Source organism: Oenanthe melanoleuca, chromosome 2, assembly GCF_029582105.1.
Source record: "Oenanthe melanoleuca isolate GR-GAL-2019-014 chromosome 2, OMel1.0, whole genome shotgun sequence".
Taxonomy (NCBI): Eukaryota; Metazoa; Chordata; class Aves; order Passeriformes; family Muscicapidae; genus Oenanthe; species Oenanthe melanoleuca.
In genome coordinates, this window is record NC_079335.1 from 134,041,464 (window position 1) to 134,063,404 (window position 21,941).

Below are 21,941 nucleotides of genomic sequence, written 5' to 3' on the forward strand. Positions count from 1 at the left end.
GAGCAGTGTTGACTGTTTTTTAGAAACTGAGATAACTGGTATAAACTCAACCATTTATGCTTTCCATAGAGCACAAGAGCTCTCAGTTCCAGTTGTGAGAAATCAGGAAAAAAATGGAAAGACACCAACATGGATTATTAAAGAAGTAAATGCACAGTCAGGGAGCAGAGACAGGTGTTTTGGGAAGAGTAGAGACACTGCCCAGTTGTGTAGAAATGAGGTTAGGAAGGGCAAGGTGAAGCAGGAACTGAACTTGGCAAGGGATGCAAAGCATAGCAAGGACTTCTACAGGTGTGTTAGCTGGAAATGGAAGGTCAAAGTAAAACACAGACAAGGAGAAGGCTCAACTACTTTTTTACCTCAGTGGCAACCTCTCTTTCTACAAGTGGGTGGACAGCAGGATGGTGACTGGGGAAGCAAAGTCCCTCCCACTATAAGAAAAAATCATGTTTCTGACTACCTGAGGAAGTTGAATAAAAGTAAGGCTATTAGATTTATCCCAGGGATAATTGGCTGATATATCTCCATGATATCTGAGCAGTCAGGTGAAGTCCCAAGTGACTGGAAAAAGTGAAACATTGCACCCATCTTTAAAAAGGGTAAGAAAGGAGGATACTGGAAACTACTGCCCTGTCAGCCTCACCTCTGTGCCTGGGAAGATCATGGAACAGATCTTCTCAGAAGCCAGGCTGAGGTACAGGAGGACAGGGAGGTGATTAGAGACAGCCAGCACAGCTTCATCAAGGCAAGTCCTGCCTGACCCATCTGGTGGCCTTCTGTGGTTGAGTGACTACATCAGGGGACAAGGGAAAGGCTACAGATGTCTGTGTCTGTCTCCTGCAGGGCCTTCCACACTGTCCCCCAGAGCATCCTTCTCTGTAAACTGAGGAGCTGTGGGTAGATTGGTCAGTAGATGAGGAATTGGTGTTGCATCCAGGGAGTAGTGCTCAGCTTAGAGTCCTGATGGACACCAGTGACAAGTGCTGTCCCTTAAGGGTCTATATGGGGACCAGGGTTATTGAGGGTCTCCCTCAATGACACAAGGGGATTGAGTGCACCCTCAGCAGTTCTGCAGAGGACACCAAGCTAAGTGGTGTGGTTGACACTCCTGAAGGATGGGATATCCCCCAGATGGGATATCACCAAGTGGGTTCATCAGAGTCTCAGGAGGGGTTTGGTAAGGCTAAGTGCAAAGTCCTGCACCTGGGCTGGGGCAAGCCCCAGGAGTGCCAGTACAGGCTGGGGGTTGAAGGGAGTGAGAGCAGCTCTGCCAACAAGAACCTGGGGGAACTGGTGGATGAGGGGCTGGACATGAGCTGGCAATGAGCACCTGCAGCTCAGAAACCTGAATGTGTCCTGGGCTACATCAAAAAGATCATGGTCAGAGATTGAGAAAAGTGATTCTGCCCTTCAACTCCACTCTCATGAGATCCCACCTGGAATACTGTATCTGTAGCTCTGTAATCCTCAGCACTGGAAAAACATGGAGTGATGGAGCAAGTCCAGACGAGAACCACAAAAATAACCAGAGAGATGGAGCACCTTTCCCATGAGGAAAGGCTGAGAGAGTTGGGGTTGTTAAGCTTGGAGAAGAGAAGGCTCCAGGGAGATCTGATTTCAGCCTTTCAGTGCTGCAGGAGGTGATTATAGGATTGGGACAGACTTTCTAACAGGGACATTCCTCCTTTCCTGTAGGACAAGGAGGAATGTTTTGAACTAAAAGAGAGATAGATTGATACTAGCTATAAGAAATTTTTTACAAGAAGGGTGATAAAACACTGACACAGGTTGTTGAGAGAAGGTGGATGTCCCTGCTGATTGCAGAGAGATTGGACTGAATAACCTTAAAGGTTCCATCCAACTCAAACTATTCTGTGATTCTGTTAATGAGTAATAATATAATACAAATTGCTGACTGCATTTTCTCCAATTTTTGATTTTTTTCTGGATGAGGCTTGGGTCACTATTTGCATAAAAAAAAATTCTAATTTCTGTCTGTCTATCTGTTGAAGGAAACCATCTGCACTCATCAAGATGTGGTGTAGTATTTAATGCACCCAAGGGCTTAAATGTAGGATTTGGTCTCTTGTTTGGATACACATGTAGGCAGCAGATATTTTAAAGGCCATGTTGCCATTCTTTAATACCCCTGACACTTCCAGTGCCAGTGTGTTCTCCTTGATATGATATTCAGAGATGTAAGAATAATCTTTCTGAAACTCTTGTCCCTAATTTTGAGTGGTAAAAAAGTCACTGTGTCCATGCAAAAAGTTACTCTGTGGTGGTCTCCTATAAGGCTATTTACACATGAGAAAAAAAGGCAAACTCCAGTTTTTCAGGTGACTGCTGTTTTGAAGTCAGTTCCACATTAGATACAGGCTACAAAATTGGTTTTGTTAAATTTAAATTTCCTGAGTTTAAATTGGAAAATAAATGCAGCTCACTTTAGTGCCTTCAGTACTAAGAAGATTTAATAATTAATCCAGTTACCCATCACTGAGGAGGTATCATTTGACATTGCCTGCATTTCGCTCCTGAAATGGCTGATTAAATTTGAAACGTGGCTTACGTTCTTCTGATTGCACTCTTCAAAGGATGAATGATCAAGTACAAATAATTGCTGCCTGAGCCATGCCCACTATAAAAATGTGCCAAAGTACACGTTAAGAGAGAAGGAAGTTCCCTTGCTTTAAAACAATTCCAGATAGCTTCTAGTCAGCTTCTGTGCAAAGGCTTTGCCTCCTGTTTGGTCAGTTCCGTTAGGGATTCAAAAACGTTTGGAAAAACAGAAGGTGTTCAACAGTTGGTGTTTGTTGTTCTAAGATAGATTTGGATTCAATGACAACAGTAGGTGAGTTCTCAAATTTAAACTTACTTACATCAAATACACAGTTGTTGATTTGACCTTTTTCAACTGTTTTTCTTAAAAGAGTAGTTAAGAAAAATTGAAGTATGTGACCTGGAGCTTAATTTGGGGTTTTCATCCCAAGTGGCTCTTCTCCAATGGAAATTCTTTCAGATGTAGCTATAAGTGATGGAAAGCATCCTGGATGCTTATCACCTCTGGGGATGAGATTGTAAATGTTAATTTGACAGGACAGGCTGTGTTTGCAAGGTTAAAAGTACTTGATGTGTTGTACTGTTGCTGGGGGACTGTAGGTGAAGGTGAACTTTAGGAAGGTGTATGAGAAACTTTATGTAGGAGGTCTGCAAACACCCTTTCTTGCACTGCTGCAGAGCTTTTAAAAGCTTTCTTTTTATGCTTTCAACTTCAAAGTGTAGACAGGGTAGTCACGGCAAGATTAAATTGGGGGTCACTTTGTTTCTTAAGTTTTCCCTTTGCCAAGTTACCCAGTGGCACAGTGTGTTTGACTTGTGCTAACCAGGTGGGCATTTCTGAAGCTTTGTAATACAGGGTTATAAGAGGATAAAGGGGTTCTAGATGCTCCTGAGAATTTCTTAGGAAATATGATGTAGCCATGTGAATGTTTCACTTCATTAAATTCCTATTACTACTTCGTTTTGGTTACAGCAGTCTTTACCACTTTAAATCAAAAATTAAAGGAATGGTTTTAACAACTTTTTCAGGTGTCCTTACACAAACTGATCCACAATGGCAAATGCAAAAATAAGGTTGTGTAGCTGCTTTCACTTCTCTTGTAAAGTTACCTCTGCAGAATCCTTACCATTTAAAATACTTTGTATATGTTTGTGGGATTATATAATAGTTTCTTTCACAGTTTATCACCTTTGAATTCGATTAGTGTGCATGAATTAGATTAGTGTGCATTGCTTTTTTTTCCTGAAACAGTCCTCTGCAGCTGATTAATCAAAAATAGAAAGCAGTGGGAGGGGAGATTGGGAAAAATAATAGAAGCATGTGTTGAGATCTCAGAAATTACCTGAAGTTCTGTTTTCTGTAGTAGTGCAGGGAAAGCAAAACCTGAATGGTTTCTTCAGAAAGATTCGGAAGGGGACACACCTTCACTTATCAGCTGGCCCTCCAGGTATCATAAAACAGAGCTGTGTGGCTAACAACCAGACTACAAACCTCCCCTTTCCTTCCTTTTGCTATCTACATTTAACACTTGCCCTTAATTTTCCTTTAACAGCAGCAAGAGTGAAAATGTTTTTTTTTGTGAATAAAAAGCTGTTGAAACTTTTCTGAAGCATCTGCTTTTATCCTAACTTAGAACCAACTGGTGTTTTGATGGAGTATAAATTCCCTAAGCTTCTTCCACAGCTACTATCATTCTGGTTTCCACTAGATTTTATAACTTCTTATTTTATCTCATTTTGTGCTCTGCAAACCAGCATATTTTTATACTGTACACCATTCCATCTTAGCATTTCATACAAGTAACTCCTTGAATTCCAAAGGAGATGGTAGAAGAGAAGTAAAAAAACAATTACATGGAAGAGTAAACCAAAATCCTGATCAAAGCTACAGGCAGCTGCTTTCTCCTGCTTTGGTAACACATACATTGAGCCCACCATGAAAAGCATTGCAGGAAGTCTCTTTTTCATGTTCCTGATTAAAGTAATACCTATAACCCAGTACTAACATTGGTGTGGATGTTTCTGGAGAATGCTTGCTACGTGTAGTTTAAAGAATACTTCTTCAGATTTAACATACTTTATGTGCTTAAGCAACTTTCCTTGACAAATGTATCAATCTTCAGAGGTGAGAAGCTCCAAAATATTAGAAAGATTGGTGTTTCAAATTACTTCAGATATCTTGAATTATTCTCTTAGATAATTTGGTTTTTTTTTCACTAAATATTACTTTTTTCTTTTTTCTTAATGATGTAAACTCCAAAAAGTCTGTTGGTAGCAAGCCTGTAATTGCACATACTTTGAGCTGGATTACTTGCTTTCAAACAGAGAGCTAGTTTCCTAGCTGGAGTCTCTCTTTCCTCAGAACTAAAATGATTTTTTCATAGCCATTTGGGAGGGGAGGAAGTACAGGGCTTTTATTTTTAATGCTGTGTGCGTTACCTACAGACGCTCGCCCTGTAAGCTGTGTGAGCCTCAGCAAGGCTGTAAAAGTGCTGGGCAGCTTTACCTGCAGTGATACCCCAGAGCAAAGCTGCCCCTGGCTGCACGTGCTTGCCTCCCACTGCTCTACTCAGTTTAGAAAGGTTAAATAAAACTCTGTTTTGCATGGATGTTGCAGAAGTCCAGAGGTGTTTCTAGAAAACACACTGAAGTAAGGTAACTTTTGGGAACAAGTGGTTTTTGCAAGTTTTGCATGTTAGAATGTAATGAAACATTTAAAACAGAATGCCTGTTTTGGTTTTTAAATGCCCTTTTCCCTGCAAGCTCTCTGAAGAGCACAGCAGCCATGCCATAGTTTCACTTTCAGGTTCAGAACTTGCCCTTTCAACGTTTTCTCTCACTTACTGAAACAGGTTACACTGCACGTGACATTTCAGATGTCACACATATGATACACAAAATCACAAGTGAACCAGACTCTGGTGAAATATCTGAAGGGCTAGGTGGAAATAACATGTTTTTTTCATTCCTTTCCCCAATGCAACAACCTCTTGATATGATGTAACGTTCCCAGTGTTTAGACATCTTCAAGTATCTGACTGCATACACAACTGCCAGTAGAATTTGCAATTGCAGGCTGAACCCAACACTGATAATATAAAAAGCAGTTTTGATCATCTTGTTTGTTTGAGACTATGGGTATGTGCTGTTTGGCAAACAAACACTTGTGATCACACTTGTGATCTCAGGAGAACATCCTGTATGTTCCCAGAGCTTGCACAGTTACCTTCTCAGGAGTCTTGCATGTCCAAGGGCCCGTGAATCACTTGACTGTTTTTGAGCAGTGTTACTGCTAAGACTTGGGGGGAGGAAGGGGTTGCATCATAAGATTGCTTTATTTTTTTGTGCTGCTTTTTATACAACATTGATGTCTGTACCCACAGTAGGTGTCTGTGTTCCTTTCCAGATTGGGTATTGCTGTTCACAGCTTTAATCCTTTTTCTTTCTTAAAGAGTAAAAGTTAGAGAGAAATTGGTGAAAGAGGAAAGTGCTCGTGGAAGCCCTGAACTTGTCACAGACACAGTATCTCAGAGAAAATCCCATCCAGTGCCAGCCCACTACCTGCCTCTTCAGCCAGAGCCGCCTGCCTTTGACAGGGCTGTAAATCAGCCCGTCAGTTCCATCCGCCAGCCAATCCATAGCTATGTCCAGCCTGCTGGCATTGCTCACACAGCTCAGCTGATGGCAGCAGAAGAGCCAGCAATCAGCCCTGCTGGCAGCCTGCTCCCCCCAGACAGTGCCAGCCTCGGAACAAAACCCCCAGCAGCCGCTGCAGCACAGAGTGAAAAGAAAGAAACACCTGGTTATGGAGCAAAACCTAATGAAGAAGGTTCCCTGGAGGGTGAACAGGCTTCCAAAGGCAGAAGGCCAATTCTGCCATCCGAGATTCGCAAGCAAGGGAAGAACCACGAAGGCCTCTTTGGAGGAGGAGAACTGGAGACCCCTGTGGGGAGTTCCTCCTTTGCAAGCAAGCCAAAAGTTAACTCAGAAGTTCAGAGGGAGCTGGAATGCAGTAAGAGGCAGGCCCCTGAGCAGCAGTTTAAGACCCCTGAGAACATAGAAAGGAGTGAAGCTGTTATGTACATACAGAGCGGATCTGTATTGCAGCCTGACAAGGCAAAGGCTCCTGTTTGGAAAGTGTCAACAACAAAGCATAAGGTCCTGACCCGCTCCATGTCTGACTACACTGTGACTGCCAAGCTAGAACCTTTTAAAAGTAAGGAGAGCCTGGAAGCAAATCCACCAAATGGTGAGATTGGCATGGTTGACACAAAGGTCTCTGTTGCCCAGCTCCGTAATGTCTTTCTGGAGTCTGCTAATGCCAACAAGAAAACAGAACTGTAGGTGACATTTCACTCGTATTTTCGTGTGAAACTTGCACGTCCTTGGCAAAATTACACCCACTCAACGGCAGTTGTTGTTCAGCACTTAAAGCACACAGCTTAGCTCTCACCAGTGTGTACTGGAGGCTGAGGTGGTTTGGATCCTGCTTCTGTGCTTCTGCTTGCTGGTGCGAGTTGTGGTGTGGGGCAGCTGGAATGTGTCCGTCTGCGCATGGAGGAGCATGCAGAGTGATCTCTGGGGAGTTGTTGAGATGCTTACATCTGTGTTTTACTTCTCTCTCCTATTTTCTTTCCTATGCTCTCTCTGTGGTGCGATTTTCAAGTGAATCTCGGTTTGAGATGTCAGCAGCAGGCAGTACTGTGTCTGCCAATGGGGACCGAGGGCCACGAAAGGCGAGGCGCTATTTCACTCCTGGTGAAAATAGAAAGACTTCTGAGAGGTTTAAAACTCAGCCCATAACATCAGCAGAACGAAAGGAGACAGATAGGTAGGCATGTACACAGCTCTGTGAGCGTCCTGGCACAGGTGGATATTAACAAGGTTGTGAAAGAATTTGTTCATACATTAGAATAAACATTTTGCAAGGTTATTGTTTGTCTTTAAAGACCATCAAGTATTTATTACAGCTTCTTATAAAATGAAATCCAATCCCCTCTCCCCCCTCAAACCAATTTGTTGCAAATTCTTTCCATTTGAAATAGTGAACAGTGAATCATCATAAAGTACTGTAGCTGTCTGGTTTGATGTTAAATGCTTTTGGTTTTATATGAAGGGTTTCCTTTTCATCTACTCTGCTTTATCATTTACTCTCCTTGTAAGCCACCAAAGCTATTTTATGTTAAAAAGCTGGCAGCAAATCTTAGACTTTTATTTTCTGCAAGGTGAACTAGAAATAATTTTCCTTTATTGTATTTAAGTTTGGCTGCAATTACTTGCCTTTATGCTTTATTAAAGGATGTTCCCAAATGGACACTTCTGAAACCTGAAAAATAGATAAATTCTCCCACTCTTAAGACTTTGAGGTCCTGCTACTTCAGATTGAATGTGAATTTCATTTTTGATGTCTTGTTTCCAGCTAACTTTTTTCTGTTTGATAATTTTTCACTAGGTCAATTTTGTACGCAGAAATACCAACTGCTGACGGTATGTTGCTGTACTGTTTTCCAAGGAAGAAATGGGATAAGATGTTTTATTTTAACTGAAGAACTGTTTGATAATACAAAGAAAATCATTGAAAATATCTCTATGATATATAATTGAAATACCCCTTTTCTTTGGGCCATGTCTACTACAGACTTGATTTCAAACTCATTTCATTCCAAAAGTCTGTCTGTGGATGCCAAACTTCAAATGGGAGTCACATGGAGAATGGCTTGAAACTTTTCAACATAATTGGGATTGTGTTTTGTCCTAATTTAGACAATGAATAAGCTAGATGTTGGGAAAAAAATTAGTCATTGGTCAGTTTTAGTCACTGGTGTAGGACTTAAAGTTTGAAGAAAACCTTAAGTACAATGTGAAAGTGATGTTCTGACTTGTTTTTGGCTAAGGAAGTTGCAAAATGCAGGTTATTAAATTACAGAATTCAGTCTGCCATCTTGATTCTCTTCACCTCTTGTCACCCTTGGCAAGTCTGGCACAAATTAAGTAGGTAATCTCATGAGTAGCTATATTTAGATTTAATGCCTTATGCTATTTGAAAGCTGATATTCCTTGCAGCTCTGAGATGCTGGCTCTTGGATCTGGAGGATGCTGATTTCAGCTCCTGAGGATGCCAATTGAGCCTCTGAGAAATGGGGACACAGGGTGGTAATCAGAATGGTCAGCTAGAGGAAGATAGATGTTCAATACTCTTCACTGACCCTTAAGGCAGTGTTTGCTTTCTCAGTCCATGTGTTTTCATAGACTGATGCAATAAGTGTGATTATTCATCAAACGTTGTTTAGATAGCTTGAAAGGACTTGAACTGTCCTGAAGACAGTTCCTTTTGTCTGGAAATCATGTCAAGATTTCTCATGTGATGCAATACATGTAAAAACAGGTGAAGTTTACACAGCTGGGTTCACAATAAGTTTTTTGTTAAATGTGAGAAACAGCCAGCTTATTTGCTCGTTTGTAATCATCCATATTAAAAAAACATTGCTCTTAATATAAGATTGAGTCATTATGTTCAGCCTCCTTTTTTTTTTCCCTTTGTGTAGATGAAGAAAAATTGGATGACCGAGCCAAATTAAGTGTAGCTGCAAAGAGACTCCTTTTTAGAGTGAGTATTGAATTTTCTAAATAGGAGGTTGCATTAAACATTTCAAATACAAGATGCTGAAGGAACCCAAAGTGCATTAGCATGAAGTATAATGCAGTTAACCAAGTTCAAGCTACATAACTTTTGTTTTTCACTTCATTCCCTACCCACACAGTAGACCTGTAGAATGTAATTTAGAGAGAAGTGTGTTGTTAGTTTTAACTCCATGGTGCCATTGCACCTTGCTTCTAATTCAGAGATTGGCATTTGGGAACTTCACTGCTGTGCATGCAAAAAAGCAAAGAGGAAAGTATTGCTTCAGAACTTTTCTTCCATGGTTATAATTATGGCATATGTCCTGTTAGGAAATGGAAAAATCATTTGAGATGAAGAATATTCCCAAGCCCCCTGCAAGAAGCTCGGCAGTGGAGAGGAGGATGCGGCGCTTGCAGGACAGGTCCCACACCCAGCCCATCACCAGTGAGGAGGTGGTCATTGCAGCCACGTAAGTCCTGTGCCTCTGCTGGCTCCAACTCCAGCTCCTTTCAGATCTGGGAATAAGCTCCACCTCTCTGGTGCTTATAACTTTGTACTGAGGAAAACATTTATTGCTAAGGGCCTTGAGAGCCACAGGGGAAACTATATTGAAATTCCTTTTTAAGTGTAGAGGGACTAGTAAAGCATAACTAGTATGAACTGTAATTTGGCAGAAAGTTTGGGAACCTGTGGATTAGGTAAATGAGATTAATCATAGCATTGTTTCATAACCCAAATGAAAAAGATTGTGCTGAGGGAAATCTGCACAATTTCTTATGGAATGTGTATGTTTTGGGGAAAAATTTTTACACTCTGAAATCTCAAAGGTACTTTTTGGAAATGCTTTTCTTGCACTTTGGTCATATATCATGACGTTTTCCTGGAAAAGGGAAAATCATTTTGAGGGGGGAAATCAAACAATGGTGAATTCAATGGATGTTCACTAATGGTCAGCTGAAAGGTAGCTTACTTTATGGGTTAAGAATAACTTCAAGACACAGCCTGTTTGCTCCTCTAGGTTTTTAGTTCTTTCAAAGTATTTGGAATTATTTTGCAAATGTCACAGCAGATAACTCAGTTAATTAAAAATGACTGCTGTTTGTTTTTTTTTTTCTGTTTTGTTTTGGTTTGGTCTTTTCTGTAGTTAACACTTAATGTATTGCTTTTCTTAATGCTTTTTTCTTCTCTCTCCCTGTGAATTTTCCCTCCTTGGCAATTCTTTAAAGTGAAACTACCCCTGCTTCACGTTCTGTGAATACCCACACAGTAGTGACAAGAGTACCTAGTCCCACTGTAGTTAAGAGCACTGTACAACCTACCAGGTACTGGGGGGGTAAACATGCATGTTACATGGAGCACAAGATTCCTCAATAGCAGATGCATCTTTAAAGTCTTGAATGCCTTTTCAATGTGTCAAGTCAATACTCGTTTCAAGAATATTTAAAACGTTCGTCAACTTCATTTATGTTTGCATGACAAAGCAATGCAGCTTTTTTTTTTGTCAAGCATCTGTTTTCAGGCCCCTTCTAACCACACTTAACCTGTTGTAGAAGCATATTCTTCTTCTGAAAGAAATTAATTTGCATGTAAGCAAACACAGCAGAACCCTCTTTGCTCTTGTAATTTTTTTTGTATGGTAATGTCATCCTGAGATGAAAATAGCACAGCTGGGTGCTTGATTTCACAAGGAGTACGTGTCCTTTGTCTGTCTCTACATGTATTTTTTAGCTTGCAAAATTAAAGGAAATATAAGAAATTGCACCACCTATAGGTAAAGTTGCAAAATACTATTTGCTTATTCTGAATGAGAGAATTTTAGCAGAATGCTACTAATTCCATAAATGTGGAAAAAGTTGAACAATTAAACCTTTTATTTTAAAGGTGAATACAATACATTATTGTAGAGACAAATGCAGTTACAGCTTTTATGAATGAATATATCTGCCTTCAGCATTGGTCAATCTTCAAAATCAATGGAATATTTTTCAAAACTAATTTTTGTTGTTGATTTATCCCAGATAATTCAAAAGAAAAGACAGCCTGAATTCTGTTCCACTTCAGATTAGAAGAGTCATTGCAATTTATTCTAATTTAAAAGCAGAACTAACTAGGAGTTAAGTCCGTCTTTTAAATGTTTTTATCATATATGGTCCACAAATTGCTTTAAATAAAATTTAATTTTATATAAATAGCACTGTAGGACCTTAAAGGCATCTTAAATGTCTCTCCATAGCTCCGTACTCTGTATAAAGAGATTGTCTGTAAAATCTCTCTTCAATCTTGAGTTCCCTCTTAAAAACATATTGTGTCCTAATCAAATTAATTCTTGACTGAAAATGTAACTTTTTTTAAATCTTCAGCTGTTGAATTAGAATTCATCATGCCAATGTTGAACCACTGCATACCCACTTAGGCTGCTATATTACATTGGCTATTGTGCTTCACGTGCAGACCTTCTGCTTCTATCAGGTTGAGATTTTAAAACTGCACAATGGCTTCTTCAAAACTAATTTCCAGTTCTGCTTCTTCAGCTTGCAGGCATCAGCACACCAAAAAATTTTAGCTAAAGAGGAGATAAGAGCAGCCAAAGAGGCGATGGGGCAAGATCAGTCTGAGGAACCAGACTCTTCCACCTTAAGTTTGGCAGAAAAGATGGCTTTGTTTAACAAACTGTCTCAACCAGTGTCCAGGGCCATCTCCACAAGGAATCGGGGAGATATGAGGCACAGGAGAATGAATGCTCGTTACCAGACTCAGCCAGTCACCCTGGGAGAAGTGGAGCAGGTAAGTGCCATCAGAGCTCTTTTGCATTGCTTTTTATTGGGGAAAACAGCTGCAGTTTAAGAAACCACAAAGGCTGGCCTTTCCTTTGCTCTGAGCTACACACAGAGGAAAAAGTTTGTCAGGAAGCAGCCTTCTGACATTAAGGAACAACATTCCCTAAAGGGCTCAAATTGTTTTGTGTAGTTTTCTCCTTTTTTTAAGTAATTTGAGAGTATATCGACTTCCTGCCTAGTGCAAGTTGTACCTTTCAAAGTGTGTCACTTCCACTGGAGTATTACATGTTATCTAAAAGTAAATTCATGATCAAAGGGGTAAAAACTGAGACACACATCATTTTGCTTTAGGTGGATTTTCAGGGCATCTTGGAGCTTTGTCATGTGCAATTTTCAGGCTCTTTCCTGAAAGCACAATATATTTCCATTATTAGAAAGGACACAGTCTGTCATTTTCCTCTGGGAGGAGGCATTGATTTTTATCTATATTTTTTCCCTAAAAGCAGAATACTTTTGAAATTCAGGAAGTCAAAGAGAAATTATTTTATGTATGCAGTGAAATTTGGCTTCCTGTTCTGGAACACTTCATCTAATTGGAACTGCAAAGGAATGCCTTTCTAGTAAAGCCTCAGCATAAGGTGGCCCAGAAGTGGTCTTTTAGATCTCTTCTCAATAGCAGAAACAGCAGCCCCTCTGCATTACAGCTTAAAAAGAAATCATTTTAGCAGTGAAGCATAACTCCTGTGCATGTCATATTTCTAGGTATTTGGTTAAATCTGAGTGGTAGAAAGTTCCTACCCTTTTCTTTCTATATGCTTCATTCATGATTATACATTTTCCATATTTTATAATAACAGGATAGTGAGAAAGCATGTTTTCTCTAAACATATTAGTGCAAAGATGTACAGATTATAATTGTACTTTATGCCTACTTCGCTTGCACATGAAGTGTAGGAATAAATACTTGACAGATTTATTTAAGCAAGATTTCCAGACCTTACATAGTCCTTTTTCCATTCACTTTCCACATGCCAATCACTGTCACAGCATGGCCTCTTTAATGACTGTGTCACTAACTTGTTTGGGGGCCAGTAAGTGGTGAATGGAAAAGGGCTGAAGCAGATGGGGAAGAAGTGACAGTCACGTTACTTTGTCAGACTTACAGAGCAAACATGCTTTTCAAGCAAGGGAAATTAGAGGAAGCATGTTGTGTCATCTTTCTGAACCTAGCAAATAAAATCAGAATTCCCTCTGAAGCAAGCTCAATGGGAGTGTATTTTCAAAAACTTTCTTAGTGAACTGTTCATTGGAGTGTTGGGGGTTTTGAGATGCAGATATGGTTTTTCTAGGAAGAAGCAAAAGAGAGCTGTCAGAATAGATAATTAGAGGTTTTATTCCCAAAATGCATATTTGAAAATGTAAATATCTTGTAATTAAAACAGAATTCACTTTTCTGATCTCCTTTAAATTTTTAATTCTGATAGATGCAATGGAAAAAAAATAAACTGGTAACTATTTTCTTAATCTTGTTTTGGAATCTTTGAGCTAACACAGTATTTGCTCTGCTTTCCAGTTTGCTTAATGAATGACTGTTGTCCATGTTTTATGGAATCTGCATGCACATTTTATGTTCTGAGCTGATTTTCTCCTGCTGGTGTGGTCTTGTCTATCCTTTTGCACACTGTTCACTAGATCTGCAGTTTAAGAAAGCAACAAAAAAACCACTCTCCAGATGTGTATGAGGCATGTTTGTCACTCTCTTTCATAGCTTTAGTCTCCTTTGGAGAAGATAAAGGAAAGCTCCGCATTTCAGGAAAAAGAAAAGCATCTTAACTGCATCTAGGAAAATTTTAGAAATTTATTATATTAGAAGAGTAGAAAACATAATTGTTCCACCGTAGGGGCTGTCTTAATAAATTTGGAAGTATTTTTAATTTGCTTCTTAGGCTCAAATACTTTGCTCATGACAGCCAATGTTTATATTTGAAAAAGTCCTGCGTGAAGGTGCTTTATGTGGCAGGAGCATCAGGAATGTCAGCCCTGGGTTAGGACAGCAGGGAACAGTCTCTCCCTGGTGCTGAGCAGTCACCAGAGCTGGGAGCTGCAGGGCTGTGTAAGAGCAGAGCTGTGCCAGAGCTGGTGAGTCCTGCTGAGATGCACAGGTGGCCAGCCTGGCATGTCATCCAGCATCTGCACCCTGAACTAATGCCTTCCCCATGCTGAGCACTGACACCATGTCATGTTGCATGTCACACACAGCCCTTACTAAAGATGTTGTTGTTCACATGCAGTTGTTTTTACCTTGACTGGAATAACCATCTGCAGACACATTATGGGGGCATTGTTGCTTTCCTCACCTGTTCTAGTCTGTACTGATAGAGCACAATATTTACACGAGAACATACCTTTGATGAACTGATGTGATTAGGTTGGTTTGTGAAACCAATAATTTCAGAGCTTGTAAGTCTCATTTGGGTTCTTGGGTTTGTTTTTCTTTTGTTTGTTTTTTCCCTTCATAGGTACAAAATGAAGGTGGAAAGATTGCTCCCCTGTCATCTGCAGTTGCAACATCGATTTCAGCCATGGCCTCTGCCCTTGCTCCATTGTTTGGGGAGCTGCCTGGGAAGGCAGGGACTGATGGAAGTGTGAGTGCTTCCACCAGGTCCCACCCTGCAGCAGAAAACTTGGACTCATCAGGAAAACGCACACACAAGTCAGAACAGTGGCAGCCCTCAGTGGAAGCACTAGAAAGCAGAAGAGCATCAAAGAAACAGGAAGAAGAAAGAAAGAGGTTTCTAGCACATGAAGCTAATGACATTAAAAAGTACAGCTCCTTTGAGGATGAAACCACACATCCTGTTCCTGAAAAAACAGGAGACCACCATAAAGAGACAGCATACAGCTTCCTGAGGAAGGGCAGCTTGGAGCTGTTTAGTTCACAACCACTTTTTCAGCCTCTGGAACAGAAGGAAATCGATACTGGCATGCAAGGTAAATGGGAAGACAAAAAAGGCCAGTCCTTTGAAGAAAAAATGGATTTGGAAAGTGTTATGAAAAGCAAGACTTGGCAAAGAGGTGTGGTAATTACTTGCTGTTGGTGTGGTCTCATTCACCAAATGGTGTTTCAAGCTTTATCAAGGCTGGTTATGTTTCCTTTTTCTAACACTGCTTAGAAGTAGAGAAATATCTGTGAAGTATTAAATTTTACAAAAATAGTTTTTATTTTTTTATTCTTTCAATTTTTCAGTCTTTAAAGATGGCTCAGTTTTATTCAGATTTATTTACTTTGAAAGAAGTGGTATTATATGCTGAAGCTAAGATTTACTCTTTCTTTTTTTGCCCTTGTCCCTGCCCTCCAAAATTCTGCACAAACTAAACTTGCTGCTCTGGGTCAATTATCTGCCCTGAATTTTTGCCTTATTGTGCATATGCAGTTATGAATTACCTACATATGTGCATACATAACTAGGAGTGGATCATTTTCATGTAATTAATTTTGCAAAACTAATATTATTTTCTCTTTAATGTGGTGATGAAATACAAACCAGGAAATTCTCAGAGCAATTACATTTTTATATGCACAGCATAATTAAAACCTAAAAAATAAACTTGCCTATCTTTAAATAAAGTACTTTGGAAATAAACAGTGAATTTGGTCATTGCATAAGTCCTTCTATTCTGTTGAATTTAAAAAGATGTTCTAAATGTTTTCTGTATTATTGTGATGGGTGACAGAATCACAGTACCCTGTAGCACTAAAAACAATTTTTGTTCGTCCTGTGAAGTTAGTTTATTTTTAATTTAATGGTCTTGACACAGGCATAGAGAGGAAGGTACAGCTCTGCCTGTATCCTCTAAAGCAGTATCCATGCTATCCAATTAGCTTTTGATGACTGCAGGGGAGATGGAGACTGGGATATAATAGTAGCAGTCATATATCAGAGGGGTGTTGTGTGCTTATAACATTTCAAAAAGAAAAATGAAGATCACTTATATTTCTTTAAGGACAACTGTAATAGTGAATTTATCCTTCATGAAGGCAGTTTTTTCCTGTGGTTTAATTGCTGCTTGAAAAAACAAAACCAAAAGAGCCCCCAGCACCCCCCTAGAAAATAATACCTCTATTGATCTATTAAGTGCCCTAGTATGCTACTCAAGCATTAAACTGCTTTACCAAATAGTTAATTTTCTTGTTTAAATTTTGTCTGCTTCTCTTCCCCTGCTCTTTGTTCCCTGTCACTGTCATGTGTTCATTTTCCTGTTGCTGTGATGACTGGGAGCAGCAGTTTGTGCCTCATCCATATGAAGTTCAGAATTGTGTGTTGAACATGATATTCTGTGGCTTCATGTGAACATCAGTCACAAATGGCTACTCCCTGCAGCAAGCAATGCTGCACAATTAATCTTTGTGCTCCAGCTCAGCCAGAAGTTTCTCCCTGTTAGAACAGTATGTGATGTGAATGTTTAAAATGCAGATTTGCTTCTTCAGTGTTAGTAATGTAAAGTGTCTTTGAGAATAGAACTAATTCAGCACTTCTCTTTTGAATGGGCAGACCACGCTGAGCCTTCTTCTGAACTCACCAGCACATCAGCCATGAGGACAGTTTCACAAACTGCAGCTGCAGCATCCTGTAGGCTGCAGGAGCTCTCTGAACAATTGGAAGGCAAATTTTATAAGAATTCCTGTGAGATGTTTTCCATGGGAGAGAGCAAAGCACAAACAGCTGAGGAGGTCCTTGATAATTCCAGCAAAACTATGTCAATTAAGGAAAGGTACTTAAATTTCTCTTTCTTTTTTCCAATGATCCCTGTAAATAGTTATTATATTGATGATGGTGTAAAAAGAAGCTTTAAAACTGTTTCTAAAAAAGCTAAGCAGTGATTATTAGGCTTTATTATTACTAACAGCAGAAACATGCAGCTAATCTGCCTGACATGCTCATAAAGCAGATGATGGTGAATGAGAATTGCCATTGAAGAGAACATAATGACCTGATTTTGAAAGAGCCATCTGAGTAATCAATGAGTATTTCAGAAAATTATAGTTGTTAAATATAAATGTTCTAAATACATTTATGCTCATATACTCAATATACTTCTCCAGGTTCTGCTTTCAGTTACAACAGGCATAATGTGATTCTGGTTTATTTTAATAAACATTTCTTGTTGCTCTGCAGGAGTCCCTTCAATAAGCTGAGTAGAGGGAGTCACAGATAGACTCTGGTACTGCCCCACTACTTCAGAAGTACATGGTTGCCATTTTAACTTCTTGGAACTTACTGTAGGGATTTTTAAAGGATAGTAAGTGGGACAGGTTTATGGGAGTACTAGAAATACTTTTTCCAACCCAAGATCATTCTGATCTGAAACAAAATGTTAACTTCTGCACTTGTGCAGAGAGTGGGAGTTCAGGATTGAAGTGCCAATAGCTGCTGTAGTACTTGTAAAAGTTTTTTTAACCTAGTTAAAATTTTGAGAGTATAAACTCAGTCCCAAACTGGTAGCAGTCCAGTGAGTAGAATTACGATTAGTTGGCCTTTCTATACTCTAGTTTTTCTGCAGTGAAAGCAAAACCAATAAATGAAAATAGCTGCCTGATGAAACTTTTACTGTGTAAAAGTATTCCCTCACTTACTGAGGTGAGTGTGATATTAGGCATTCTGAAACTTTTTCTTTTCTTTAAAATGCAATTCCAAAGTTTGCTTCTTAAATTCATGTGTTTCTAGGAGGTATGTGAGTCATTCTCATTTACAGAGCATCACCACTCCTGTCAACCCCTTTACACAAGGGGGTGCAGGGGCAGCTACAGCAGCTGTGCAGTCTTAGTGCCCCTTCTGAAGTTGTTTTGTTTAAAGCAACTTTCATCCCCATCCCCCTCCCGTAAATATTTCAATTGTATTGGCAGGTGAGGTTTAAGACTGATAACTTCTGGCCTATAGGTGGTAAATGATCTAGCATCCCTGATCCTGGTGGGGAGAAAGAGGTCAGAGGGAAGGGAAGATCCAAGTTTTAGCAGCTGTTTCAGTCCTGACTTTAATGCCTCAGCTGAGTTGATCTCTTGAGGAGCTGAAGCCTGTCAGTCACACAATCAGGGACCACTTTTGTTAGGACTCTGAGACTGTCTACCCAGTCCCAGAGCTGACAAAAGAAAACACCTCCTGCTGTCTTGTCAGGAATTTGTATACCCTGATTCCACAAACATCTGTAAATGACTGAGCTGGTATCAAAACGTTTTAGCCTTCCAAAATACCACAGTAGTCTACTTCTTGTCCCAGAATTAAAATACTACAAGTAAGTTTCTTTTGCTTGGCTGTAGTGGACGCCAAGTATTCATAAACATCAAAGAACACTTCTGCTAGAGATTAACTATTACACTTTGATTTTTTTTTTCCTTTTACATTCACTAACTTCATCTTCCTATCCAGTGGATTTTTCTGGCTGTGTCAGACATTCTTTCACCTTATGGAAGAAAAACTTTTCCACACATGCAATAGTATATGGGCAGGATGCATGAATACTGGTCTGGATGAAAGTGATTTTCCACAAACACTTGCTTCACTGAACTAATACTGTCCTTGTACAGTGGGAGTATAGCTGGCATTTTCAGAATTATCTACATTATATAGAAGAATGAAAATCATGATTTTTTAAGGAGGAAAGAAACCTATATTCTTTTCTCCTGTCTTTGTCCATCCTGTCAGCTCCACTATAGAATTCAGCTGCATGCCATGATCATCACTTAAAAAGCTACATCTGATTAATTTCTGGTGAACCTCTTACATTGTTCTCACCTTCTGAGGAATAATCTAGCCTAAACATAGTTTTCAACTTTTTTGCTGTATGGATGCCTGAGCAATACTTTCTTATGCAGTCTGGTCCCCGCTATATTGAATTTATGCACTCTTTTAACAGTCAACTTCTTTTCTCTAGTTACATATCTCATATTGCCCTCCAGGATTTATGATTTATCCAAAAAGAACTGATCCAGTGCAGCCAAGGGAGAACATGTGAAAACCAAACCTGCATCCAGTTTACTCTAGCTCAAGGAGACAAGCAGCAACCAAGATACTAAAATATTGCCACAGAAGAAACATATGTCATTTTGGACATTATTTGCCAGGATTTTTGCCAAGGCCTTTCATCCAACTCTCTTTGTTTAGGCAAAACTATTGTTCAGATCTCGTTTCTGTTTCCTTCAGTATTCACTGTCCAGCATTTTGCCTTCAGCTCTGAAAGATTTTGCTTTGAGGCCACCCTGACACCTCTGGGATTAGGATCATTCTGTCTTGATGTCACATAGTCTATCTCAGTAGCAGGTGAAAGAAGGATGCAGAGCAAGCTGTCAAAGGTGGGCAGACACACTAAAAGTTTTTTTCATTCAAGGAAAGAGTAGAGCTTACTTTCTTCATATTGGAAAAGGAACTTTTGGAGGCAAAAGCAGTGTGTCTAAACTGTGAAAAGTGACTACTGAATGATTATTGATTCTTTATAAAATAAGAAAACTAGAGATATGCAATGAAATTAGTAAGCAGTAGGCCTTAGACAAATCTAGTATTTGCCTTATTTTCTAAGACTTTCCAAAGAATCAATTGCTCTGTACTGCTGAGCTGGTGGGCTTGCTTTTAGGAACCAATTCAGTAGTTTTTGATCTTTATTCATACAAAAGGGTGTCCTCCATTCAGCTGTAGCTGAGTCAGGGCAGTTTGACTTTATTGCCACTTCCATTGTTTGAAAGAAACGTGTGCCTTTAGATTTTACACAGCAATGAAATTTTTATTGGCTTACAGAACATACATGTTTCTTTAAAGTGGTGATTTCATTGCTCAAAATAGGCAAATGTGTGTTCTTGCTAGTAGGAGTCAGTTGTTTCATTACACATCCCAGTGAAGAATGGAGGGCTAGTATGAAACCATCCTTATGGCAGAGAAGAAAACAAAATTTCTAAAGACACAGAAGTATTCTTAGAATTATAGATTTTTCTCTTTCTGATCAAACAGGCTGTTTGGGTCAAAGGTCTAGAGCAAATACCCTGCAGTAATGTTAGCTAAAAAGAAAGATTAAAAAAGAAAAAACGAAACCACTTTTTTTTTTTTTTCTGCTGCCTGTTATGCTGAGTAGCTGTAAACATTTTCAAAAACAAACCCAGCTTAGCCCAAAGCTGATCAATATGTCTTCCAGCTTCAATTATCACAGATCATTTCTAAGCAAAACTGACTTGAGAGAACATAGCTACTGAAGATAATTCATTGCATGGTGGCAATTCAGTCCCATCTTGGTCTCCTCCACAGTTTCACACATGCACGGATGCACTCCAGAAGATTAGTTCTGGGCAGTGAAATCTTGTGTCCTTTCTGCAAACAATGACCATGACCTCAACTCCCTATTGTGAGTCCTCCTCACCCCATACTCATCCTGTGCTGTGAGGTATGAAGCAACCAGGCAATGTGAAGCCTGCCAGCACTGCCTGCCTGGGCAGGAAGAGAGGAAATAACTGCTTTCTTGAATACTAACATTCTTACTGCCATTGTATTCTGTAGATTTACTGTTTTCTGCATTCCTCATTTTTCTCAAGTGACTGCTTTAGGCCCAATTGATCATCCCCAGATAGGTCACAGCATGGATGCACCCCCTGGATTTTTGCAGGAAGCAGCTGCCTGAAACTTCTGTCTAGACCTCTTTGGTTCTACGCTTTCCTTCTCCTCAGAGTCTCCAGACAAGATTTGCTGTAACAGTAATCACATCTCTGAAAAAGAATTTCCATTTCTTGTGGTCAGAATAGGTTTAACTACTGAACCTGTTCAAATATTAATAGAGTTAAGGGTTTTGGATAATTCTTACTGAGATGCTGTAGATTTGAGAAAGGTATGTCGTAAGACTTAATTCAACTAAAAAAATTATTTATTAGATCAATGCAACTGCTTGCACAAGTGCTGCAGATATACATTTTATGGATTACTAGGAATAACTTCTGAAGGGTAGAAAACTCATATAAATGTTAATTTCTGAGGAAGGTAAACTGAAGATCATCATGCCTGTATAGACCTTGTATTCCTGACTGACTTCCCCTACCCCCAGAAGTAGTCACCTCGGGGTTTGTATGGTCAAATATAATTCTGGTAAAACTAATCTATATGTTGTCCCCACTGCAGCCAGTCATTTGTACTACATTCAGAATTTTGCTCAAGATTAGGAAACAGTGCTTTGAAAAGATCCCACTTACTGAGACTGATGATAATCCACATTTTAAATACAAGACCTCCTTTAAACAAGTTGAATCTTGCTGATAGATTTCACAGCTGCAGGGTAGTTAGCATCAGGTTATTAGTGCATTGGTGCTGCTGATTTGTGTCACAGCAATGCCTGGGCTGAGCAAGGAGAGACAAAGTGATCCCAGGGAGTCTGATAAGAAACCTCAGCCCCTGGAGTTGTAATGAAAGCAGTAACTGCAGAGTTGTCCTTTGATGTGCCTGATGAGACCTAATTGGTGTGTGCCTGCTGAACAGACCTCTTTCTTCTTGGGCTTTAAAGAAAATTATTTTTAAAGTATTTTTAAATGAGTACAATGAAGACCAAAGGTAGGATACATATGCTTAACTTTGGACATCTACAGGATAAGCATCCATAGCCAAGCTACTCTCTTGCAGTGCCTTAGTGACAGAATGGAGGGGGGAAAAGCAGTTATTAAATCTGACCTTTTTATATATCTACTGTATCTACTTTAGGATGATCTGTGTTGTACCTTGGTCTCCCTTGGCTGTATTGGCAATTTCCACAGATGATACAAGTTAACTGGAGTGTCTGTCTCAGGTCAAGACATCTGTGTTTTGACAGATGATTGCCACTCAACACGTGTGGTATAAGGCTTGGTGTTTGTTTGTGAGCTTTGTATATGTGTATGAAATGTAAATAACTTAGTTAATGCTAGAAAACCTAATTTCAGATTATCTTGAATGCAGCATTAGTGAAACAATAAGGTTATCCTT

At 39.6% G+C, this 21,941-nt stretch overlaps 1 protein-coding gene across 18 annotated transcripts in view; it reads left to right on the forward strand.

Moving 5' to 3' along the window:
- The window catches only part of SVIL (supervillin), a 133,029-nt gene that overhangs the window by 81,767 nt on the left and 29,321 nt on the right, over positions 1-21,941 (forward strand). For 5 of the 18 annotated variants that reach the window (XM_056483816.1, XM_056483809.1, XM_056483815.1 and 2 more), the window contains 11 exons: positions 3,924-4,007; positions 6,012-6,899; positions 7,226-7,390; positions 8,012-8,046; positions 9,105-9,166; positions 9,511-9,650; positions 10,408-10,503; positions 11,713-11,965; positions 13,443-13,466; positions 14,478-14,949; positions 16,512-16,731. In XM_056483816.1, the coding sequence (XP_056339791.1) occupies positions 3,924-4,007; positions 6,012-6,899; positions 7,226-7,390; positions 8,012-8,046; positions 9,105-9,166; positions 9,511-9,650; positions 10,408-10,503; positions 11,713-11,965; positions 13,443-13,466; positions 14,478-14,949; positions 16,512-16,731 (2,439 nt within the window). Of the gene's footprint in view, positions 1-3,923; positions 4,008-6,011; positions 6,900-7,225; positions 7,391-8,011; positions 8,047-9,104; positions 9,167-9,510; positions 9,651-10,407; positions 10,504-11,712; positions 11,966-13,442; positions 13,467-14,477; positions 15,034-16,511; positions 16,732-21,941 lie in introns of all 18 variants that reach the window. The other 13 variants (XM_056483810.1, XM_056483823.1, XM_056483813.1 and 10 more) reach the window with 9 other exon arrangements.